General features: G+C 36.7%; 1 protein-coding gene across 5 annotated transcripts in view; it reads left to right on the top strand.

The window, feature by feature from the left end:
• The window catches only part of NDRG3 (NDRG family member 3), a 57,610-nt gene that overhangs the window by 22,939 nt on the left and 9,873 nt on the right, over positions 1-24,798 (top strand). For all 5 annotated transcript variants that reach the window (XM_015597147.2, XM_015597146.2, XM_025039758.1 and 2 more), the window contains 7 exons: positions 8,428-8,533; positions 9,557-9,677; positions 11,206-11,268; positions 12,296-12,356; positions 13,394-13,480; positions 15,126-15,182; positions 23,733-23,836. In XM_015597147.2, the coding sequence (XP_015452633.1) occupies positions 8,428-8,533; positions 9,557-9,677; positions 11,206-11,268; positions 12,296-12,356; positions 13,394-13,480; positions 15,126-15,182; positions 23,733-23,836 (599 nt within the window). The remainder of the gene's footprint in view (positions 1-8,427; positions 8,534-9,556; positions 9,678-11,205; positions 11,269-12,295; positions 12,357-13,393; positions 13,481-15,125; positions 15,183-23,732; positions 23,837-24,798) is intronic.

The raw sequence follows: 24,798 nt of genomic DNA, 5'->3' as shown, positions 1-24,798 counted from the left end.
ATTAAACAACTCATAAAATACTGAGGCCTATGTATACCATGACCTCTTGAATCAGAATGCCCAGGGGAAGGTCCTTGAAAGCCATATTTTCAGATCTCCCAGGTGATTTAGATGATCATTAAGATTTGGGAATGACCAAATGAGAATGATTTATAATTAGATTTCTTAGTGTCCTTGGAGCAATATCACAAGGTGGTTTTTATTATTTCTGTTTTACAGATGAAATTGAGAATCAGGTTTCTTAACTTACCATTGGGTGAAGTTGGAGTTAAAAAACACCATTCTTCCTGAATTTGTTGCCTGTTCTTTCCCACCTAGAAATGTCTGGAGCTGAGATGTTGTAAGGAGTTGAGCTATACTTAAAGCTGAGGTTCCTTGGCAGGACAAATGAGACTTGCTTTGGAAGGGGCAGGCTCATAGCACTGTTGCAGATTTCTGAATCCCAGGGCCAAACACCAATTTGTGTGACTATTTAGTACTTTATATATACAACATAATCAGCCTAGCACTGTTAGGGAATCATTTACTATAGTCTTTTACTCATTATTTTAGTTATTTAATCATATTATAAATGGTGGCAGTCAAATTTAGGTTTAGTTTTTAATTTGATCTAACTTCAGTTATGGTTTGGATCCTAGGTTACCCATTAAACTTGATTGCTGTTAATATTTGATATAATTTACCTAGAAGGAGATCATGTGAGAAAGGGTGACAGTAAAATTCAAGGTGAAGAATTTCAAAAATAGTATATTTATACTGTATGGAAGAATTTGTTTTCATCAAATGAGCACTCCTTCCCAAAAAGGGAAAATTGGAGACTGAAAAATTACAAAATAGATAAGAAAAAAACAAAACAAATAAAACCACCTGCTATTTCACCAGTATTAATATTTTGATATATGCCCTTTAGGATTCTTTCTACGCATAAATGTACTTAGTTATAAGTTAAATTGAATTTTAGAAATATAATTATCACTTTTTTCTAATTTTTTCCATCTTTATTGAAATATAATAATCAGTTGCTTGTATTTGCATGGTACAATTCAATGAATTTTTTTCAATTACAGTTGGCATACAATAATATACCAGTTTCAGTTGTATAGCATAGTGATCAGAGATCCACATAACTTGCAAAGTGATCACCCCACTAAATCTAGTACCCCTCTTCCCCCTTACATATTTATTACAACATTATTAACCATCTTCCCCATGCTACACTCTACATCACCATGTCTATTCTGCATCTATCCATTTGTACCTCTTAATCTCTCTGCTTTTTTTTATTGCCCTCAACCCTCCCTAACCCCCGCCATCTAATATCCCTCAAAATATTCACTATATCTATGGCGTTTATTTCCGCTTTTGTTGTTGTTGTTGTTGATTTTGTTCTTTAGATTAACACTTAAAAATAATCTGGCGAAAATGCTAGATATTTTAGGTGAAGCTTTAGTAACATATCTGGCCTCATGAAATATAACTTTTAGTTCAGTTCTGATACAAATAGAATGATGGCAAGTGTTTGTCAGTGTCACATGTCTGCCACTGATTTTGAATAGACAGGTTCTTTGCGTTTTAAAAGGAAAAAACTAGGCTCTTCTTTTTTCCTCCTTCCAGCACTCATGAATGCTCTTCTGTGGCCATTCTCACATGTCTCTTTGTTAAAGGCGTATGTGACATTGTAGAGACGGGGCAGCTGGGTCAGGAGTCCAGCAACAGGCTGATTAAAGAGCTAGGAGTTAGGAACTGTGATGTGAGAAGTCTAGAATGGCCCGGTTTGCCTGAAGGCTTCTCAGAAACCATTGGGCATTCTTAGGAGACAAAGCAGAATAAATCTAAAGTCATTAAATGGAAAAGCATTGAGCCTTGGCATTGATATTGTCCATTAATGTAACTGTGGGCTACTTCTGATCTCTTGTCTTGCCTCAGAAAATCTTAGAAGAATCTTTGATGATATCTGAGGAAGTTATCTTAGCATCATCGACCAAGCTCACAACTTCAGTCTGAACTGACCTTTCCCCCTGTGTTTTCCTTACTAATCAATCAACTACATGCTCCCCACTCCCAGAATTGAAAATGTAATTAAAAGTGTACCATTTCTCTTGGTTCTTTGATTGTCCTAAGTGACTTCATTGCTGTATAGCTCCTCTGAGGTAAACAGCAGTTATTTGGAATAAGAGTAACAAAGGAAGGGGGTGATTAGAGGTGATATGATTAGAATTGATGAGGAGAAAAGAGCCTGTTACCAGTTACAACAATGAATCATTAGGCTTATTGTCCATTTATCTAACTTAAGTGCTGATTAAATTCTCTCCTTGTGAGACTGTTTAAAAGTTTGGAATTAGATGATATAGTTTCTCTGTGTATATGATATATTACTTTAAAAAATAACACTTATCTTGTGTATAATCAAACAAATTTAGAAATTCAGAAAATAAAAAAATAAAGAATACCTATAATCCTACCTAGAGCTGCCCTTATTCTTCTATATTTATTTCTAGTTTTTACTTTATATTCTGGTTATTGAAAGAGTGCATGCTCATATTTGAATATTTGAAAAGCACAGAGAATTAGAATTAAAAAATATAGCTAGAGAAAAACTCATAATCCTATGACCCAACGATAACCATGTTAATGTTTAGTGCTGAGATATGTGTCTGTGTCTATATAATTTTTATTAAAATAATTAATTTTTAAATTGATTTGATTGGTCACATTGGTGGATATACAATTTGTATCCCCCTTTCTGACTTAACATTAGAACATGATCTCATTTCCCTATAATTTTAAAACTCATAAAAATTTCTAATGGCTGCCCATTATTTCATCACGGCTGTATCATGACTTAACTATTTCATTATTTTTGGAAATCAGATTGCTAGAATATGTTCAATTCACTGAACATTTTGGGGCATAAATTTTATATATACTTTGGGTTTTTTTCTTAGATAGATTCTTGGAATGAGCATATTTAAGGCTCTTGACATATATTGTCAAATTGCCTTTCACTTCCACCAGAGGGGTACTCAATAAATATTAATGGAGAGTGAAAAGCTGCTGTCTGCCAGGATATATCATTCCCATAGAAGAGGCTGGTAATGGAGAGAACTCACAAGAAAGGAGTTCTTCTTCCTAGGATAACCCAGGCATGGCCAAAGGCTGAGTAATTTCATGCTGGCTAGCTAATCGGAGTATCTCTTTAGAGGACTGATTTATGGAACCCAACTGTGAAGACTAGTTTTCAGTACCATAATTCAAATGTACATATGTGACTGGCCTCTTCTAAAGGGTTTTAAACAGCTTTAAATTCTTGCCAATCACTTGGTGAATGAGCATTGTTACAAAATAAGAATTAAGTAAATAAAAATCTTGAAAGTTCCTTCCATAGAAAAGAGGTGTTTGAAGAGAGCTGGAATTGACCACTTGCTGCAATTGTGTTTGTGATCTTGATCTGTTCTATGTACCTCGCCTGACCTTGAAGGACGTGAGTGTGGTCCCCGTCTACCTTTCAGCCACTGCTTCTCTTTGTATACCCCACCAGGAAAACTGGAATTATTGCTGGCCTGCCCTCACTCTTGTTTTTTGCCTTTCCTTTCTGACTTTTGTCTACAGTTCCTCCCTTGTGATACCTTCCACCCCTTTGTTGTTGATTTTTGAGGGATGTAGGGGAGGTTAATGTAGGTGACTTTATTCTCATTTTGGGGGAGAAGAAAAGAATCTTATAGAAAAAGCTTAGTTTGTTGGGTTTTGTTGTTTTATTTTTTTTTGTATTTTAATCACTACCCCCAATCTCAGTTCCCTTTTTCCCTGTCATTAGAGGGTTTATTTCTCTGACAACCTCTGTCCCATCATGGGTTTGATGGTTGCCAACTGCTTAAACTCACATCATTCCAGCTTAGCAGCTTTACTGCGGAGAGAAGATCTTTACCTGTAATTCTAGGGAAAAGGTCAGGGGAGGATTCTTGTTGGCTTAGTACGTGTGTATATGGGTCATATATATGTCCCTGGACCATTTGCTGTGGCCAGAGAGTGAAGTATTTGAATTGACCAGACCTGGACCCCTTCCTACCTGGACTTTCCTAAGAGTCCATGTTCTGAAGGTGTTCTGAGCTGTTGTTGTGTGTAGGTTAAATAGTCATTCATTCTTTTTCTCCCCATTGTTATCTAAGGCTATGTGAAGAAGATATTGGAGTTAGCTTTGAAGAAGAAAAAGATAGATTTTTTGTTGACATATTGCAAAAGAAGCTTTCGGATGAAGAGCATGATTTGTGAGAAGGCTTGAGAGTTATGGGTGGTTGAAAAGTAAAAGTAAGGGTCGATTGAAAGTGTTGATTGAACGGAGCTGAAACATGTAAGAGATAAGAGGGGAGAGAACTGAGGCTAGAGTCAGAAAATGTATTACAGAATTTTAAAAAGGAAAATGTGTTCTTACTGATAGGCAGAAGGCTAAATAATTGTGGAAGCTGATCTTTTACTAGGTGGTTAAATGAGGTTTACAAATGAACTTTATACCACTACATAGAGGTAAGATAATCACGGGGATATTAAATCAAAAATATAATAGATAATATAACAAAATATATAATAATAAAAGCTATACCCAAGGCTCATACAGTAGTCTGCTTATACTAGAAACAGAATAAAATTTCATACTAATAAAAATGTAGACATTTTCAAGAGTATGTTTTCATACAAGTTTGCCTCAATTATTTCAGACTGGCCAGGGAGAAAAAGAAGTACTAACAGACATGAAGTGATCAAAATTTGACTGAATTCAGAGATATGAAAAGTCAGATTATGTAATTCTGGTGACAGTACATTTAGCTGAAGAAAAAGGTAAAAGTTGATTATTATCAAATAATGGTAATATCCTAAACTCTTAAGTTCTTTAAAAAGCTCTTAAACTACATCTTTGATTCAGAGGAAGGCAGTCCAGGATGGAAAAGTATGTCAGGAACCAGTATGATTTCAAGTTGTTTTATAGGCTTGGAGAATAAAGGGATCATCATGTTCAAGTACGTAGCTTTGAAGATGGTAATTAATCAGAAAGTATTGGAAAAAAATCTATGATGAGAGCCTATTAACACTACCTTGGGCTGTGCCCTTTGAGCACAGACACTCATTGTGTAGTCACACCCTCTAGAATGCTAGGATGCAGGGTGAGGTAATTGGAAGAAACAGCGTGTGAAACAGATGATAGTTGACTAAAACAGAAAGGTGGCAGCAGCTTTACCCTCTCCCAGTGGCCTAATCATTGAATCAGCTCTGTAGCCAGGGTCTCTGCATACACATTTCTAGATGGAGACTTGTTCAAGCTCTTCACATACAGGGTTACAAAGGATATATTTAGAAATCCATATGGAGGTGAGTGTCTCCTTTCTTTCCATATTCTTTATTCTGCTAAGAACATTTACATTCACATACTTTGAAATGAAAAGAAACTGTATAAGACACTGACAACCAAGGGTTGCTCCAAATAGGGCAATAGGATTGAACAGAGCCCAGGGCCCTTTGATACTTTGGTCATTACACAATTTGAGAGTATATTATGGAAGGTAGGAGCTGAGATCTCCCTGAAAAGCTGAAATTTTGTAAGCCAATTTTAACTCCGAATTTCATGCCCTATGAAATTCAATGAAATGAATGACAAAGTAGTTACTTTGCCCTATTCCCTCATCTATTTTTAACATGTTCTCTTTTACCCCATCTCCATCTGTTACATCTCTCTTTTCATCATCCTCCTGAACCTCCTTACAACTCAGTATCCCCAACTCCCATATACAATATCCCCATCAATTACCTGGCCTTAGGAGGTTCTGCTAACCTTAGGGCCAAAGTAAACCGGTTTTTCCCTCAGGTCTCAGTAGCACATCTAAGGCCTAGCTGGAACATTAAGCAAGACTCTACTGAAGGTTTGGCTATGACAGAAGGAATTCTCCAGCAACTAGATTGTCAAGATGACAAATTGTTGCACATCTTCTCCAATTTGGGTTCTCCTGTAGTGTCATTCATCTGGCCGGGGCTCGTTTCTCTCTCTTCCTCTTTATCCTTTATCTCAAGAAGTAAAACATGAGAAAGAACAAAGTTTCTTTGTGTTCCCTTCCTGAATCTGTCACTTCCCAGGAGGAAACAAGTCCTAAAGTTAGTTTACATTCCTTCTCCTCCAAATTTTTATGCTTTAAATATGTGTAAACATACATATCTATATATAAATATAGATAAACATATCTATATAGTGTTGCTTTTTAAAAAATTATGTAAGTATACACATATCTACATATTATATACATATCCTGCATTTCTACTTAGCATTGTGTTTTCAAGATTTTACGTATTAATACTTCTAGCTCTAGTTAATTCATTTTTATTTGTATTTCATTATATGACTATGTCATAATTCAATTATCTTGACCTTATAAATAAGGCTGCAGTATACATCTCTGTGCATATCTTTTTGTGTGTGTGACCATGTTTGAGAATTTCTTTAGATTATGCATAAAATTAAAACTACAGTAGGGTAGATGTCTCTTCACTTTACTAGAAATTACTAAATTGTTCTCCAGAGTAGTTGTTCTACTTTACATGCCTACCAACAGTGTATGAAATTTCTTCTTTTTCTACATCTTGTTCAACACTTGGTGTTAACAGACTTAAAAATTTTTGCCATTCTGGTGCGTATAAAGTCCCATTTCATTGTTTTAATTTGTACTGTCCTGACTGCTAATAGAGTTAAGTGTCTTCCTTCTCAGTTTTCTATCACAGCATCCTCTTTATTTCTTTCATAGCATTTATTACTTAGCATTTATCAAACTGTTATATGGGTTGGTTGACTTGTATATTTATTGTCTGCCTCCCTGTTAGAACATAATTTTCTATGAGAGCAGGGATCATATCTCTCTCATTCACTGTTTTATTCCCAGAGCTCAGTCCAGGTTCTGGTAGTAGTAGTTCAATAAATAGTTTTTTAATGAATGAGCCTGGGTGGTGGTTGAGGGTTTCCTCAATAAGTCTGACATTACTACAAGACATATGCTCATACAGTAACAGGAATTTGTCTTTATATTCCTCCCATCCAAATCCTGTACTTTATTTCATATCCAGTTCACCATAACTGATTCTCTCCATTTCTTACTTCCCATTTTCAAGCCTTTGAATAGGATGTATCCGTAATAGAGATAGCAGAAATTTTGAGTCACTTGTGGTTTGATAGAGATATCTGCTCTAGCCTGTGATTTGAGATATACTGCTGGTCAAAGGCTTAGCCTAAGATTGTTCTGCGTCCCACATCAGAGAAGAAACAAGGCCTCTGATGAGGTTCATTATTAGATAGGAAATTAAGTTGAAAGCCCTTTGCCTTTGTTGGGATTTTTATTGATAAAGCTAATCTTATCTACTGTAAGACTTTCTGAAATAGGTGTGGATGATTTTGTCATCAGAAGTTCACTAGGCTGCACATAATTTTTTATTTTTGAGAAATACAGACTTTGAAGGAAATTAGAATAAATCTCAGTTAACTTGTCTACAGTCTTTTTCTTTTCCACCCAATCACTCTTAGTGCTGGTTTTAGCAGCTCTGATTGCATCTTGTTTCAGCTTTGTTCATTTCCTGAGCTCTGCTCTGACTGTAGTCATCTTAAACTTTATTCATTGCTTTGGTTAGGATACTTTGGGGTGCAGGGAACAGACCTACCCAAGTTAGCTTAAACCAGTGGCAATCCAGGGATGTCTCAGAAATAAAGCTAGAACCAGGAATCAGAGCAGTGGAAATGCCTACTGTAATATAAGCTGCCCAGGATGGAATCTCTTTGTCCCAATTACTAATCCTCAGGGAAGGAAGCTGATCCAGCATGGACCAGATGCCCACCTGACTCCAGTAAGCTGTGGCCATTAGGTTACAGTTTATAAACATGGCAGCCATAGAGCCACTGCTGTAATGTATAGGCAACACAGAAGAGCAGCTCCCAGGAGAGGGGAGAGATTTTAGGCACACACACCCATAGGTGTCTGCTGAACTTATCAGTTGCATAACATGTGTTTAAAGGCTCTGAAGCCTCTAGCTTTTTACCCAGCAACTTTATATCTTCTGCTTCCTTTGCTTTTCTTTCCCCAGGTCTTACTTGCTCCTTACTCAACTTATTGATCTCCTTTCAGTAGCCAGTTGCAAATATATTCTCAACAGATCCCTGATTTCCCCCACTTATGAAAGTGAGTTTTGTGGATAAGAAGATATTTTCTCCCCCTCATTTATTTGTCTAGAAGGAATTAGAAAGTAGGAATATTCTGCATAATATAACATCTCTCTGGTATGCTTATAGTTTAATGATGTGTCCTGCCCCAGCTGGTGGGAAATAGCAGTGAATCAGGTATTGCGAAACTTCAATCTGAGAAGTCCATTCTGCCTTTGCTGAGACCTTACATTCTCTTATTACAGGAACATGATGTAGAAACAACTCATGGTATGGTCCACGTCACTATAAGAGGCCTTCCGAAGGGAAACAGACCAGTTATTCTCACATATCATGACATTGGCCTCAATCGTATGTATTTGATTTTATATCTTTTTATTAGAATACTCAATCTTTGTATATTAAAAAAAAGCACATGTAAGAGATCCTAGTATTCTAATAGAACGTAATTTTCTCCTTTCTTCCTTAATATTCCATCTTCTTTGCTACATATGTTAATGGCAGGATTAAAGTTCCTGTGAAGTGTGCAGGAGAATGCATTTGGGGGATACTAGAATTAAATCTCACCTGTGTGTCATGTCTGCAAAAGGACTGAAGGTTATATAATGAACTGGTTAAGAAAGTAGAACTGAAATCATTTTTTAAAAAGTCTATGCTACTTTGGTTTTTCATATTCCGGATTAGAAAATCCAGGGTTTGAAATTAACTTTGTGAACTCTTCAGTGAATTGGTAAAAGTACTCTTGCTACAGTTTGTCATAAGTGACTTTAAGTGGACTTTTCTAGATGGTAGTGTAAGATTCTGGCCCTTGCCACAGGCACATGGAGTCTGTATATGTGTACTTTTTTGCATGCTTCTCTCACTTTCAGAGGTGATCTGCATTTAAAGCTACAGTCTAGTGCTAGAGCTTGTATAGCTTAAGAAGTAATTTAAGCAGTTATAGTAATAGCGTAACAATTGAAGCAGCAGCCCTTTCTTGCACCCCAGCAATTTTTCCAAGAGACAGTCTTCCACATGGTGAATGTAAGCAGCCCAAGGTACTCACTCTAGCCAGGTTCTTGGGATATTGTCAGTATCTCTATGTCAGATAGGGGAATAAAGTACATGGAAAATGACAGTATTTTGTGCAACACCTGGGTTGGTTTCCACTTTATAGATATTGTGTGGAATTAAGAATTAGTTGTTTTCAGGTCATCGAGACGTCTGGTATTCAGCCTTTAGGGCAGCTTGAATCAGACAGATTGTTCAGACACCTCAGTTTAGTGGGACAATGATTAAAAGGTAGTAAAAGAAGATGATACAGAATTGATAGAGTGGAGGAAAATTGGGGAGAAATGGAGAGACTGTAACTTATTCATATTTTTCCTCTTGCAGATAAGTCCTGTTTCAATGCATTCTTTAACTTTGAGGACATGCAAGAGATCACCCAGCACTTTGCTGTCTGTCATGTGGATGCCCCAGGCCAACAGGAAGGTGCACCCTCTTTCCCAACAGGGTAAGGCCAGGAAGATATGCACTCAGAAGAGCAAATGACTGAGTCCAGTGGGAGAAGTAGTGTGTGCTTCCCTTCTCAGCTGATGTTATGTAATCTACAGTTGTAGGTAGAACCAACCATTCTTGTATTTCCTCTCCTTGCTCTGAGAGGACTGTTATGTACAATCGTCATTTTTGTGTTCCTCCCTGAAACTCCCAATACCTAGGCCCAGACTCATCCCTCTGAGCTGCCTTGTCAGGTAGAGGTGCATTTTTACTGGACTTAGAGCTCTTGGCTTCATCCTAAACCTGATTTGCGTGGCAGAGCCAGTCTCCCCAACTCTTCCCTGCGCAGTATAATTATTGAGAAGACCTTGAAGGGGAGGAGTGAAAGCACAAACTCTGCAATGCTAATTCTTCCCCTCTCTGCCTTTACTCATCTCCAGAACTACCTTTACCAATGACTGCTGTTAAATAGAACATTACAGACAAATAATGGCTAACACTTATATAGTACTTAAACAATATTCCTAACACTTTTTAAAATACTTTACATGTATTAAGTCATTTAACCTTCACAACCCTATGGGTGGGGTAGGTTTACTATTCTCATTTTACAAGTGAGGAACTGAAGCCCAGAGATACTTAGTAAGTTGGCCAAGGTTCCATAACAAATAAGCAGCGGAGTTGGGATTTTAGCTCAGGCAATCAGGCTCCAGAATCCATGTATTGACTATGTCCAAGCTATTGTGTCTCTCAAACACAAATTGGCCAGTGAGTAGTTTATCCAACAAGACTTAGATCCCATTCCCTTTTTCTGTCTGTGCACGAATGGCTCAAGAGCACTTCATCTCTAAGAGTGTTTCAAGCAGAGGCAGGCTGACTTCCCTGTCAGATGTAGAGCAGATCCTACATCATATATAGGAGGTTGTCTTAAGACCCTTTCTATCTGTAATTCTGTAATCTCTATGGGTACTCCCTACTTTTCTGGGCTTGCTTGACCTTTTAGGATTAATAGTTCATAAATTCAAAGGCCATAAAGTAACCATGTTATCCTATGCCTAAGTAAAACAAATATTCATAATGAGGAGCTCAGAATTTGTGATTATGCTTAAGCCCCATAAAGCCCAATATGCTAAGCTTTGTTTACTTTTGCACTTAGCTGCCTAAATATAAGCAGCCGACCAAGAACTACTTCCTGAGTTGATTCTTACTGTTGGAAGTTTACTGAACCTGAAACCCAATTGACATGATTATCAGGGATTTGGAATCTGAGAGAGAACCTGTCAGATTCTCTGTTCTTTTCAAATGACATCCTTTAGTCTGAGAGACTGTTCATAGAAACATGTAGGTTCTTTTACTTTCTTCTTAGCATGATAGTTGTAGATAGTTGCACAACATGCCAAAATCATTTCCAGACTGCACATCACCTCTTTGAGCCTTTGGTAAAGGGAATGCTTTTATCTAAGAACTCTGTACTTTTCTAGCTGTTCTTGTAGTTGGGAAATGTGAGTGCGTTCTAATTCAGGAGGTATTCTTCTGGATTTCAGGTACCAGTACCCCACAATGGATGAGCTGGCTGAAATGCTGCCACCTGTTCTTACTCACTTATGGTAGGTTCATTCTGCAGTTGTTTCACACAGTGTTTATAGACTTTCTAAGGAATGTGATGGTGAGAAAACAGAATAGTCACTGCCTTCATGGAGCTTATGTCTTAGGGAAATAATGAACAAGTAAGCAAATCACAACTAAAGTACTATAGAAGAAATCAGTGGGGGTATGATAAAGAATTAGGGCAGGAGCTACATAGGTAAGACTAGTCAGGGAATGCCTCTCTAAGAAGGTGGCTTCTAGTCTGACACTTGGAGGATAAAAGGAGCACCTAGACAGAGAGCCAGAGCAAGAGAAGTCCAGACAGAAGGAGTAATATGTCCAAAAATCCCGGACCAAATGAACAAGTGGCAGAAAGGCGTGGGGTGAAATTCAAGAAATAGGCAAGAACCAGATTATATAGGTCTCACAGATCAGGTAAGAATTTGGGATTTTATTCAAAAGAAAAAAAAAAATAATGAAGGCTTTTAAGCAGGTGCATGATACCCAATTTAATCTTTTTAAATGACCATTCCAAATGTGTAAATTGAACATCAATAAAACTGCTTACAATTTTTTAAAAAGGATTACTCTTGCTATGGAGAGAATGGGTTGGAGAGGAGTAGAAGAGAAAAAGCAAGGAGACCAGTTAAACTATTATAATAGTCAGGCAAGAGGTAGTGATATTTTAGTACTAAATACTGTCGTGGGAATAGAGTGAAGTAAATGGAGGCAGATGGAAATATTTTGATGGTAGGCTATATAGGACTTGCTGTTGTGTTAGACATGGAGGTGATAGAGTGAGATCTCAAGAATGATTTGCAGGTTTTAGTGATACTTCATTTAACCTTAAAATCAACTTAGAAGTAGGCGGTTATATCTTTGTTTTATAGGTAGGGAATCAAGGCTCAGAAAATTAAAGAAACTTGACCAAATTCTATATTTGATAAGGATCAGAGCCAGGATTTGAACCCCATTGTGTTCTTTCCATTACGTCATGCTACCTCCAAATGAGTTCACCCTATCAATGTTCATGTGTTTCATTCACAGTGTGAAAAGCATCATTGGGATTGGAGTTGGGGCTGGAGCTTACATCCTCAGCAAATTTGCAGTAAGTATACATGGAAGATTAGTCTCAACGCCTTTGAGCTACTGCCTAGATCACAGCTCTTACTGCTGTGTTAAGTGACCAGGTACTATTGTAGGTCTATGTCAGTTTTTAAATAAATTCTGTCAGTTCCAGATACAGGTTTGAATAAAGCCTTGCTTTATACTTACGGTACCTGAAAAATCACAAATGAGGGCTGTACATCATCAATAAAAAGTAATTCTTAGAGAATACTTGCAATGGAATTTTATACAGCCATTAAAATTTTGTAAGAAGAGCTTGTAATGATGAGATTGACACATACTAAAATGTTAATGAAGTTAGAATACAGTTTCACCTAAAGTTTGTCGTAGGCATAGGAAAGGAGTAGAATGAAATTTACTAAAATATTAACAAGGATTGATATTGTGTGGTAAGATAATATGAAATTTTATTTTCTGCCTTTTATAATTTCTTAGTTTATCAAATTTTCTGTAGTGAGCATAATCAGTGTAATCAGAGTAGAGGAAATAAGCTAGAGAGTTTTGAGTTTATATAGAAATGTTCCAATTGATTTTTATTTAAGGAACTTTTTTTCAAATGCCTCCTGATTGATAGGACAGTCTTCTGAGTGTGGTGTCACCTAATCATGTGGCTTCAAAAAAACCTTAAGAAGCCCCTGTTGGGAACAAAGGTATATGAGTATGAAATAGCCAGTTTAAGCCTCAGCAGCCCCTTATGTCAAGTGGTTCCAAAGGCACTTTCCCTGCAGAGATATGCTCAGGCGCTTTCCTCTTCTGTGGAGATAAAAAACATGTCTCCCCAAGAGATCCTAGCAAGGAAAGATCATTAGACAAGCAATTAAGAAACTAGTTTTCCAGATGCTAAGTCAGATTTAAAGAGCTATTTTTCTGTATATTCTCCCTAGCACCTCTCTGAAGTCTTACTTTTAAATCTGAGGCATTAAGGCATAATAAGAATTAATTAAACCATGCTCCAATATTTTTAGAAGAACATTGAGAGTGGAACTTTCATACTGTTGTCTTTGTCTCTGATTTCAGCTCAATCATCCAGAACTTGTGGAAGGCCTTGTGCTCATTAATGTTGATCCTTGTGCTAAAGGCTGGATTGACTGGGCAGCTTCCAAAGTAAGCACCAAATAGTATTCATTGGCTCATCTCTAGGTCCTTTCTCAGAATGGCTTATCTGCTTTTTTTTCTTTTTTCATTGAGGAATGTACAGTTAAGGGCAAGAGGTATACAGCTTGATGAATATTTACATTTGTAATCACCACCCAGTTGATATACAGAATATTTCCAGTTCTATTCTTAATTAATACTTTCTTTTCTTCCCAGAAATAACCGTTATTCTGACTTCTGTCACCGTAGACTGGTTTTATCTATTCTTAAACTTCATATAGTTTGAATAATAGAATATGTATTGTTTCATCTCTCATTTTCTGATTTATCATTGCCTGTCTCATTGATGTGTGTAGCACTAGCTCTTTTTAATTGTTTAGTATATTGTGTGAATACACAAAATGAGTGGTTAGATGGTTATTATAAATAAAGCTCCTATGCACATTCTTTTACATGTCTTTCAGTAGACAAACACATTTTCTTAATTTTCTATGATAAGCATTATTGATTGCTTTCATAATTATTTTAAAATATTAAAATATTTCACCTACCAGCAGACCAGATTCTAAAAAATCTATCCATTTCTCCCCACATTTAAGTTCTGGAGAAATGTTGTATACCCTAGCTTTGAATGAAACATATTAACAATGCTATTGTCAGATGCTGTGGAAATTCTTTTTTATAATCTGACTTATTTAAAATTTATTCTGATTTCTGTCTAGCATGAGTACATTAAAACTTAACATTCTCAATAATGTGTAACAACCTAATACAATTATAAAACTTTAGAATAACCTTATGAGTGTTAAACATGAAATGAGATTGGTTATTAATTCTGATTTTTAATTTATAATCTGTGGATCATTGATAACCCATGTGAAGATTCCTGGACTTCTTTCTTCCTTAAACTTCTTGGGACTATGTGATCCTGTTGCACCCATATCCAAGAATGTCTCCCTCATCTCTTCTCCATCCCCAGTTCAGTACTTCACCTCTGATCCAAGTCATAATTGAGCATAAAACAAACAAAAAAGGCTTAAGAGGACTCAACAAAGTTTGAGTTGGAAATTTTTCTGAAAATAGACTAATAATCTGCAGATTTACACAGATTGCTGCATTTATTAGACTGATATGCATCATTCTGAAGTGGGGAAAAATTAAGAAAAAACGTTTGAAATGCAGTAACATTCTGTAAACATAGCAGTTTCCTCCCACTCCCTGAAATGAAGATAGCAAAAACTAGACAAAGAAAAAATTTTGTTTTTGTCTCTTGGATAGCTTGGAAATGCTCGTAAGTTGAGTCTTATCCATAAATACAGTACAGATGCAGAAATACAGGCAGGAATGAAGTAACTAATAGCTGTGACTTTTTGGTCTCAAATTTTCAAAGAAGTTGTGGCCTCATTTCTTCCAGCTGCCTATTTCAAAGCAGGCTATGTTATTACCCTGAAAGCAAGACTTCATTTTTTTCTGACTTGTTTCTTGTTCTCATGTCTTTAGAAACCACTATCTCATGAAAATATGTGACATTGAGTTGTGTTTTTATTTATTGAAGGATAACATATTTACAGTAAAGTACATTAATCTTAAGTGGACAGCTTGATAATTTTGTGCATATGGTTATTCCCTTTACACAAAGTTTTTATCCTTTTAGATCTCAGGTTTGACAACCAATGTTGTGGACATTATTTTGGCTCATCACTTTGGGCAGGTAAGTGCCTATTCCAAGCAGGAGAGCTGTGTTTATTGGCTTGCATGCAAAGAAGGGGTTTATCTCAGGAAAGAATAGATGCCTTAGAATTCACCTGATCCTAGTGCTGCATGAGATGCATGTGGCCCAGGAAAGGCCAGTCTTGGGGAGAGGCATTAACTCAATGCCACATGGCTCTTGGCATTTGTAGAGAGATGAGAGAAGGCATCATCCCTACCCCCACCCCCACCCCATACACACACCTGTTCCCTGTAAGCAGCATGCCATATGTTACTGTTTGACAACATCACGTGCCTCACCAAACATCTTTAGAGCCAAAATGAGGTCTGGGAAAGGCTTCACAGAAATAGAAATTTCACAGAAAAAAGAAATCAAGAAATGTTAGCACTAAAAGAACCTTAGAGATTATCCTATTCGATCTCCATGTTTTACTGGTAAGGAAACTGAAGTCTACAGAGAAAGTGACAGTTATACGGATAATTCTGGGTGAGAGAGGGGATCCCAGTCCTCTTTTCAAAGAGAAAAGTGAGTTGGATAATACAGTTCTGACACCAATTACAGTTTGTGTATTTTTTCCCACACCACCAAGCAATTCTTGGATGTCAGCTGGGTGTCCTACAGATCAACTCAATTATACTATCTACCTAGTGGAGATATTGTCAGATCCCACAGGTTAAGGGCTCAGTCCTACAAGACTGCGCCACTTCAGATACCATTCACAAGTTCAGGCTGTCACCTGTGCTTCTGACAGACCAGCTGTATATCATAGATTTCAACAACCCCCTTTTTGGGGTTAATTAATTTGCTAGAACAGCTCACAAAATTCAGAAACATTTTACTTACTGGATTACCCATTTATTTCAAAAGGATATAACTCTGGAATAGTCAGATGGAAGAGATGCATAGAGCAAGGTATGTGGAAAGGGGTGTGGAGCTTTCATGCCTTCTTCAAAGTATGCCTCTTTCCCAGAACCTCCACGTATTCACGAACCTGGAATCTCTCCAGGTTTATGGAGGCTTCATAGTCACAATTGATTAAATCACTGGCTATTAGCTTTTGAACTCAGTCTCCAGCCCCTCCCCTCTCTCTAGAGGTCAGAGGGTGGGACTGAAAATTCTAATCCTCTAATCACTTGACTTGTTTCCCTGGCAACCAGCCCTATTCAGAAATCTTTTAGGGGCTTTCCAAAAGCCACCTCATTAACAAGACAATTTTATTGTTCACTTCCAAAATTCCTAGGGCTTTAGGATCTCTGTGCCAGGAACAGGATGTAGACCAAATATATATTAATAAATCCCAGTATCACATGTGACCTATGAAAGAGTGAGAGAATAAATGAGCAGTGAGGTTGGAGAACTGTGAGAAGATGAGAAAAAATAAGTAGGAGTAAAGTGCACTCACCTGTAGTCTGTGCGTTGGAAGGAGAGTGGTAGGTGGTGAGGAAACTAGCATTTACTGAGCACTCATTATGTATAAAGCACTTTGGCAAGTACTTTAAGACACAAATTCAGATATTTTTCCTGTGGTTCTATTAGACTTATTTTAAAGGAGAAATTGAGGGCCAGAAAGGCCACATAACCTTACCACCATTATCCAGATTGGTGGTAACCTTACCACCATTATCCAAATGGTTTGCATCCAGGTCAGACTAACTCCAAAGTTCAGTCTTTTATTTAGATTATATTTTATTGGAGTTAACAAATTCACATGTTTTAGAGTAGAGATGTTCTACAGGACTTAATACAAAGAATCTGCCACCCACCCCATTTCTTGCTTCATAGAGATAACCACTTTAATTCTTTTAGCTATTTTGGGTTTTGTCTCCTTATTGCTCTCTTTAATTGAGGCATAATTTACATAAAGGGCAAAAATCATACGTACATCCCACTGACCTTTTATGTATATATATTCTCATGTAAATAACTACCACAAAATCAAGATATAGAACATTTCCATCACCCCAAAAAGGTTCCTTTGTATCTTTTCCTACTCTCTAATCCCTTTCTCCAAACAAGGTATTTACTGTTGTATTACCTGTAAAGGTTGGTTTGCATGTTCTTGAACTACATATATATAGAATCACATAGTGTACACTCTTCTGGATCTGGCTTCTTTTTCAATATATTGTCTTTGAGACTCATCCATGTCATTCTATGTATCAGTTCATTCTTTTTATTACTGTATAGCAATCCATTGTGTTAATATACCATAAATAAATATTTCTATGTTATTTCCAGGTTTGGTTTGGGAGGTTTTTTTGGGGGGGGGGGTTGTTTGTTTGTTTATTTGTTTTATTATGAATAAAGCTGCTACGAACATTTCATACATGTCTTTTTGGATATATGCACTCAATTCTCTTTACCTACTTATCTCTAACTACGTATATGTTTCTGCTTGTTGAGTTTAGTTGTAGGCATTATCTGTTGGCATTCCATTATAGAAGATGATTTTTCTCTATCTCTAATACACACTCGTCCTCATGACACACATTTTTTTTTCCCACCACTCTACCTTTCCAATGTAACATGATTTGGATTAGATACATTTCCAGCATTTCCACTATCGTTTTATGTAAATGTTATTCAGAGCTGTGCCATGACTGCTTTCTTCTTTTGTACATTTCTCCTTTGCCAGCTGATAGTGTTAGAATTTATAAAGGATACTGGAGGAACACTGCAAGGTGACAGTGGAAGGAAGGCACTTTCTTTCTAGATTTTGGCTCCTTCTTTAAAAATGTAGCCCTGGGCTGAGTGTACAGGCCTGGTAACACTCAACTCAGCATCCTTCGGATCACACTGTCCCCATCCTGTGGGCCGTTTCTGTACGATCCAGACAGGAGACAGAAAGCACATACTTTGAGCAGAGGAAATTTAAAATAAAATATTGTTAACTAGTAGAAGAAAGTTAACTTCTCAGAGTGGTAAAAGAGGATTCTGAGGGGCCCAACTGACTTAGTTGATCCCTCACCACCAAGCCTGAGAATCTGGTTCTCACAGAAAATAGCCAACCAGTAGCAAAGAAACCTGCCAGAGTTTGAGGGCCATAACTGGTCCATAGAGCCGCTTACGAGGTGAGGGAGATATTTGTCTAAAATAAGGTCTGAGCTGCTACAGAAGCTGCATTTGGCTGCGGGGAATGTGGGCTAAGGGTGCAGCTGCAGCTGGTCTGTGAAGGTTCCTAACGCTTGAGCCACTGGCTCCTGTGCTAAATTTTTAAAAAGAAGTGGCAAAGGGAAAGTGTTTACGCAGTTTAGCTCGTTTTATAAGGAATGGTAGACCTAAGGCTGGGAAACCAGAGATTGAAAGCACAGGAGTTTTCCCCAAATAGCTACTGCTCCCTGGCTGGCTGTCCATATTTAATGAGAGTGGATCACTAAAAGGCCTATGGATACCATATGAGGTTTATTGCTATGGGCAGTCAGACCCAGCCATTTCTTTGGGAAACCCTTGATGTCAACATTTTTAGATCCTTTCTGTGGGAGTAGTCAGATTCCCCAGATAAGTTTTGAGATTGTATACCAGACATTAGTATTCTTGGACCCAAATGCCTGAGGGCCTCAACATTCAGGCTTTAAACTTACACTTAACCTTCCTGTTTGAGTATGGTATATCTACTGCCACCTAAGTCTGTGGTCTCCCAGATTAAAGACCTTGTATTTTATCATTTCCAGAGAATAAACCTAAATACAATTAATTTTTGTATATTGATCTTATAGCCTTAAACCTTGCTGAACTAATTTATTAGCTCTAATGGTTTTTGTGGATTTGTTAGAATTTTCTATATACAAGATCATGTCTTCTGCAAATAGACATAGTTTTACTTCTTCCTTTCCAGCCTGGATACTTTTTATTTCTTTTCTTGCCTAAACATAACTTTCTAGGTCCTGGCTAGAATCTCTACCTCTGATACTGTGTTGAATAGAAGTGATGAGAGTGGACACATCTTGTTTCTGATTTTAGGTAAAGGAAGTTCTATTCCTGGTTTATTGAGTACTCTTATCATGAAAATGTGTTGAATTCTGTCAAGTGCTTTTTCTTTATCGAGATGTATATATGACTTTTGTTCTTTATTCTTTTGATGTGGTGTATTTTTTTGTTTCGTATGTTGAACCAACCTTGCATTCCTGGGATAAATCCCACTTACTCATGATTACTAATATTAAGGATTTTCGTGTCTGTATTCAGAAGGGATATTAATTTGTAATTTTCTTATGATGTCTTTGGTTTGGGTATGAAGGTAATACCTGGCCACTTAGAATGAGTTGAGAAGTATTCTCTCTTATTTTTTGTAAGAATTTGGGAAGGATTGCTCTTGATTCTTCTTTAAATGTTTAGTAGAATTCACATCAAAGCCATCTGGGCCAAAGCTTTTCTTTGTGGAAAGTTTTTATGTTGCTAATTTAATCCCATTACTCATTATAGATCTATTCAGATTTTTAAATTTCTTCTTAAGATATATATATTTTTTTTTTAACATTTTATTTCTTTATTTTTCCCCTCCTCCCTCCCCGCTCCCTTCTGGTAACTACTAGTCCATTGTCCATGAATCTTCTTGAGATACTTTATAAGTAACTTGTGTCTTGCTAGGAATTTTTCCATTTCATCTAAGTTATCTTATTTGTTGACAAGCAATTATTCATAATATTCCCTTAATCTTTTTATTTCTGTAAAGCTGATGGTAATGTCTTCTTTTTCATTCCCGTTTTTAGTAATTTGAGTCTTGTCTCTGTTTTTCTTGGTCAGTCTAGCTGACCAAGTTTTGGTTTCATGTATTTTTCTCTATTCTTTTTCTATTCTCTATTTCACTTATTTCCACTAGAGTCATTATTGTTTTCTTTCTTCTGCTTGCTTTAAGTTTGCTCTGGGCCTTTTGAGCCATGCTTCTCTTGCTCAGGCCCACTTCCACGTCTGGAAGTGTACTTCCTTCTAATAAAACTTTTCTGCTGTTAAAAAAAAAAGTTTGCTCTGTTTTTTCTAGTTTCTTAAGGTGGAAGCTAGTTATGGATATAAGATCTTTTTTATACAGGTATTTACAGCTACAAATTTCCTCTATACACTGCTTTAGCTGCATCCAATATGTTTGGATATTTTTATTTGTCTCAAAGTATTTTTTAATTTCCTTTTGATTTCTTCTTTGACCCATTAGTTATTTAGGAGTATATTGTTTAATTTCCCAAATTACCTTCTGTTATTAATTTCTGATTTCATTCCATTTTGGTCAGAATATACACTTAATATTTCATTCCTTTTCACATTTATTGAGGCTTATTTTATGTCCTAACATATGGTCTGTCCTAGAGAATGTTCTGTGTACACCATGAGAAGACTCTGTTCATTCTGCTGCTATTAAGTGAAGTATTCTATAAATGTCTGTTAGGTCCGGTAGTTTATAGTGTTGTTCAATTCTTCTATTTCCTTGTGATCTTCTGCCTCATTATTCTATTCATAATTGAAAGTGGGGTATTAAAGTTGCCAACCATTACTGTTGAAATTGTCTGTTTCTCTTTCAATTCTGTTTGGTTTTGCTTCATGTATTTTAATTGTTATATCTTCCTGATATTGTCTTTATTAAACTAATCTTCCCTTGTTAGCCCCTTCACTCTCGTCACTGACAGCCTAGCAGCCTTATTGAGTCTGCTAAATGAGTGATTACAGTCTTCCTTCTATTTTCCCACTTTCAGAATGTTATTGCTGTCGTGACTTTTCCTATTGTCTTTGTCCTTATCAGTTTATGACTTATAAAGAAAATTTTTGATGCCATTTTTATGATTTTTCTGGAAGGACCAAAGCTGTTTTAATCCAACATCTTTAATTAGAATTCTCAAAGACCACGATCTTTCCACTACATAATACTGGGTACAGTAGGTACTTTCCTGAAGACATAACATGTTTGGTTTTGACTATAGACCTTAAAAAGCAGTTCACAAAATTTACAAAATTCTATTCTAAGTGCTCTGGGAGAGACAAAGATATATAGGATGACTCATTTTCCAGAAGCTCATTCTGGAAGATGAAATATGCAGAAATACTATTATAACACAGGTAAAAAGATAAGGAATAAGAACTACTTTACATTGATTGCCTTCAAATTTCAGACAGATGTTTTATATGTATTAATCAATTCGATCTAATAAATTCATAATGAGAATTGTAGTATTCCCACTTTATAGGTGAAGAACAAATTGGTTTACACAAAGTCATTAGCTAATAACATATGGAGGGGAGGAGATTTGAAGCCAGATGTGCCTGACTCTGAAGTTTTCCTCTTTCTACCATTCCAGGATGCCTTAAAAGAGGCACCATGAGGGCTTAGAGGAATTCAAAGGCAGGAGAGGTTTACTTCTGATTTGGGGATCAGGGAAAGCTTCAGGGTAGAAGAGGTATCCCAGCTGGGCCATGAAGGATAGATACTATTTAACATTTTAGATTTGGAGAGGAAGCGGGGATCATTCCAGGGAAGAGGAATAATTTGCTCTAAAGCAAAGAGGAAGGAATTATAAGATGTATTCAGGGGATATTAAGTAACCTGGGCAGAGACTTGGTGTAGGATACCTGTGGGAGGTTAATTAGCCAAAGCAGTTACTTCTAAGGCCTTCTAACAGTGCCCAATGTGGAAGAATGAGGCTTCGAGGTATTTGCTTTCAAATATGTTAGAAACACTATTTCAAATAGGGGAAAGCTAAGACCAGAATTTTAATGATTTCTGCAAAGCAAGAACATCCTCAAAAAATATATATATATAATGTATGTTTAATTAAAAACATGAGTGAACACACAATGCAATACACATATGATGTATTATTGAATTGTACACTTGACACCTATATGATTTTATTAACCAATGTCACCCCAGTAAATTTAATTTTTAAAAAATGAGGTCACAGACAATGGGTTATCACAAGGCCTAATAGTTCATTTAAAATTTAAGCAAGCAAATGCTTGTATTGCTTTTATTGCTTTGAAAAGCAATCAAATAAGGTTTTTAAACATGAATAAGTTCATCTGCACTAATAAGAGGAAAAACCCTCAGTGATATCCCCCTTTTTAACCTATCAAATTAGCAAAAATTAGAAAGAGTGATCATTTGTACTAGCAAAGATGTGGGAAAACAGGTAATATTAATAAGTGAGACGGCTCCAAATGTCCCAATAAGGAATGATCTCTACCATAGTTTAAGTGGAAAAGCACTGTGTAGAACAGTATGTCTAACAATTTGTGTTTTTAATAAAGGTAGGTGTGTGGCAATTTATACACAAGAGCTTTGCCTAAGAAATTCCATTAGCACTTAAGCAAGTTTTACCCCTTTTGTATAATATATCTTCCCTTTGTTATCTCACACTTTGCTGCTCAAGTTCCTCTTTAGACCTTTGAGAGCTGGCTATATCATTTCACCCCTAATTACTGTATGCTTCATTTGTTTACTTTTCTTGCTATATCTTAGGCATTTACCAGGTTTTCTTGGAGTGATTCCAGTGCCCTTCAGCTTCAGGTAGACTCTAATCCATTTGGTCAGTTTCCAACTGTATTCTTGGCTCGTTTCACCCACACGGTAGTGAGAAAGCAAACAAATGTTCTCTTTATCTCTCTTTCTCTACAAAGCTTGCTGGTAACCTTTACACACTGCCCTGGATTAACTGACTCTCTTGCTATCCCTGATACATTTCTTTCCTCCAAGCAAACATTTCCCTTCTGCTTAAAACTGCTTACTGGTGTGTGCATGTGTGCGCGCGCATATGGACATATATTCTTATGTACACAAAAACCTGGCAGCTGGTTCTGATGGCCTCGGAGAAGGCCAGCAAGAGAGGGACCATTGGACAGTGGGTGGTAGGAGACTCACTTTTTACTGTATATGCCATTTTGTTTCTCTTGAATTTTATACTTTTAATAGTGTTAGTAATAAGATTAAATAAATCTTTAATAAAATGCCATAAATGGAATGTAGTATATAATTTTATAATGTATATTATTACTATTAATTAGTATATAAATAGATAATACACTGCTTATATCAATTAAGGTATAGATAAGTTAATTATACAGGTTTCTGGCTATTAAGAGAAATTTTACTGTCCCATTTATTTTACACTTTACAGTTCATATAACTTTTCTTTTTTAATCTTTAAAATAGTCCTATCAGGTAGCTAGTTATTATCTTCAGTTTACAGACACTATCTCTATTTTTATGAGAAATGGCAGAACATGAAAAAAAAAACACATAAGGAAAATAGGGTTCCAAATGGTCAGATGATCTAAGTTCCATAACTAGTACTCGAATCCAAGTCTAGTACAGTTTTCCACTGTGCTTCAGGTAATGATATTCAGCATATCCCTAAGTTTTTGCGCTTGACCTGGAGTTGATTACCAGCCTTTTCCATCATAAATTCTTTGGTACCCTCATTCATCAAAATGTGGCACTGGATGATGCAAATAAAAAAGATTTTAGCCAGCCCCATCTTGGACAGAGATTTGGACATTGAGAATGCAGACTAAATGAGATAGATTTGTACTGTAGCTCAGAAGTTTACCTGTGTCTTTCAATTGTTCTAGGAAGAGTTGCAGGCCAACCTGGACCTGATTCAAACCTACAGACTGCATATTGCCCAAGATATCAACCAAGAAAACCTACAGCTCTTCCTGGCTTCTTATAATGGGTACAGTTGTTTCTTATACCTTCACTTAATGCAGACCAGGTCTAAAAAGATAATGGACATTTAAGGGAGAGGGTAAAGGGAAATAAACTACTTCTTCCAGTGTCTTGTGATGAGATTGCTTTCATACTGTTTCACCACAGTAGAAGAGAAAGGGCTTTTAGACAGATAGGAACACCAATTTCAAGACAAATGAACCGAAGGCTGTTCTAGGCAAACTTAAATACCTGTTGTAGTTTTTAGGTGTTTTGAGACAAACTGTACCTAAAGTTATGTACACGCACAAAGAGATGCAATTTGAGGTGGCACAGAAAAATGCCTGTAGGGGAGGCAAAAGATAGAAGTCTTGGGCCTTGATTCAGTTTCTCTTTGCTGACATCTTGTCATCAGGCAGAAGTAACACGTGAACACTAGTAAATTCTCTTGTTTGTGTATTCCGAAACCTGTCACATCTCCCCCAGTCACTGAGAGAGCCTGATTCTTATCTTGGGACCAGTTTCTCCAAGGTTAAAATGTTAACTCTCCTTTCTGGGTACATGGAAAAAAATTGAGGAAATGAGTCAGTTGGAAATTACCCAGAGTAACACAGTCAGTAAGGAGCAAAGCCAGGTATTGATCCCGGTCTGTCTAGCTTCTTCTTCAATATAACAGAGCCTCATTATTTTTAGCTGAAATCAGAAAGGTTTACTAAATAACTGCACTAAACTATGTTAGTTACAAGGAAAATTTCTCCCAAAAAAGTTTCCCTTCTCTTAAGGAATTTATTCCTATAAACCAGTTGGAAAATTAAACACTTAGGACTTGAGGATTTCAGTAGTGTTGTTGAGTTTTAAAGTTGCTTTCTTTTAGCATCCCACAGAGTCCTTCAGGGTTAAGCTAGGAGCCTTGTTCCTGCTCTGTACCACTCAGGATGCCACTGACATGGCTGCTTTTGAACAGATTGCACAAGGGCCTCTTTCCTTGGG

The sequence above is a fragment of the Pteropus alecto genome, unplaced genomic scaffold (assembly GCF_000325575.1).
Source record: "Pteropus alecto unplaced genomic scaffold, ASM32557v1 scaffold45, whole genome shotgun sequence".
Lineage (NCBI taxonomy): Eukaryota > Metazoa > Chordata > Mammalia > Chiroptera > Pteropodidae > Pteropus > Pteropus alecto.
This window is presented reverse-complemented; position numbering and strand designations above follow the sequence as displayed.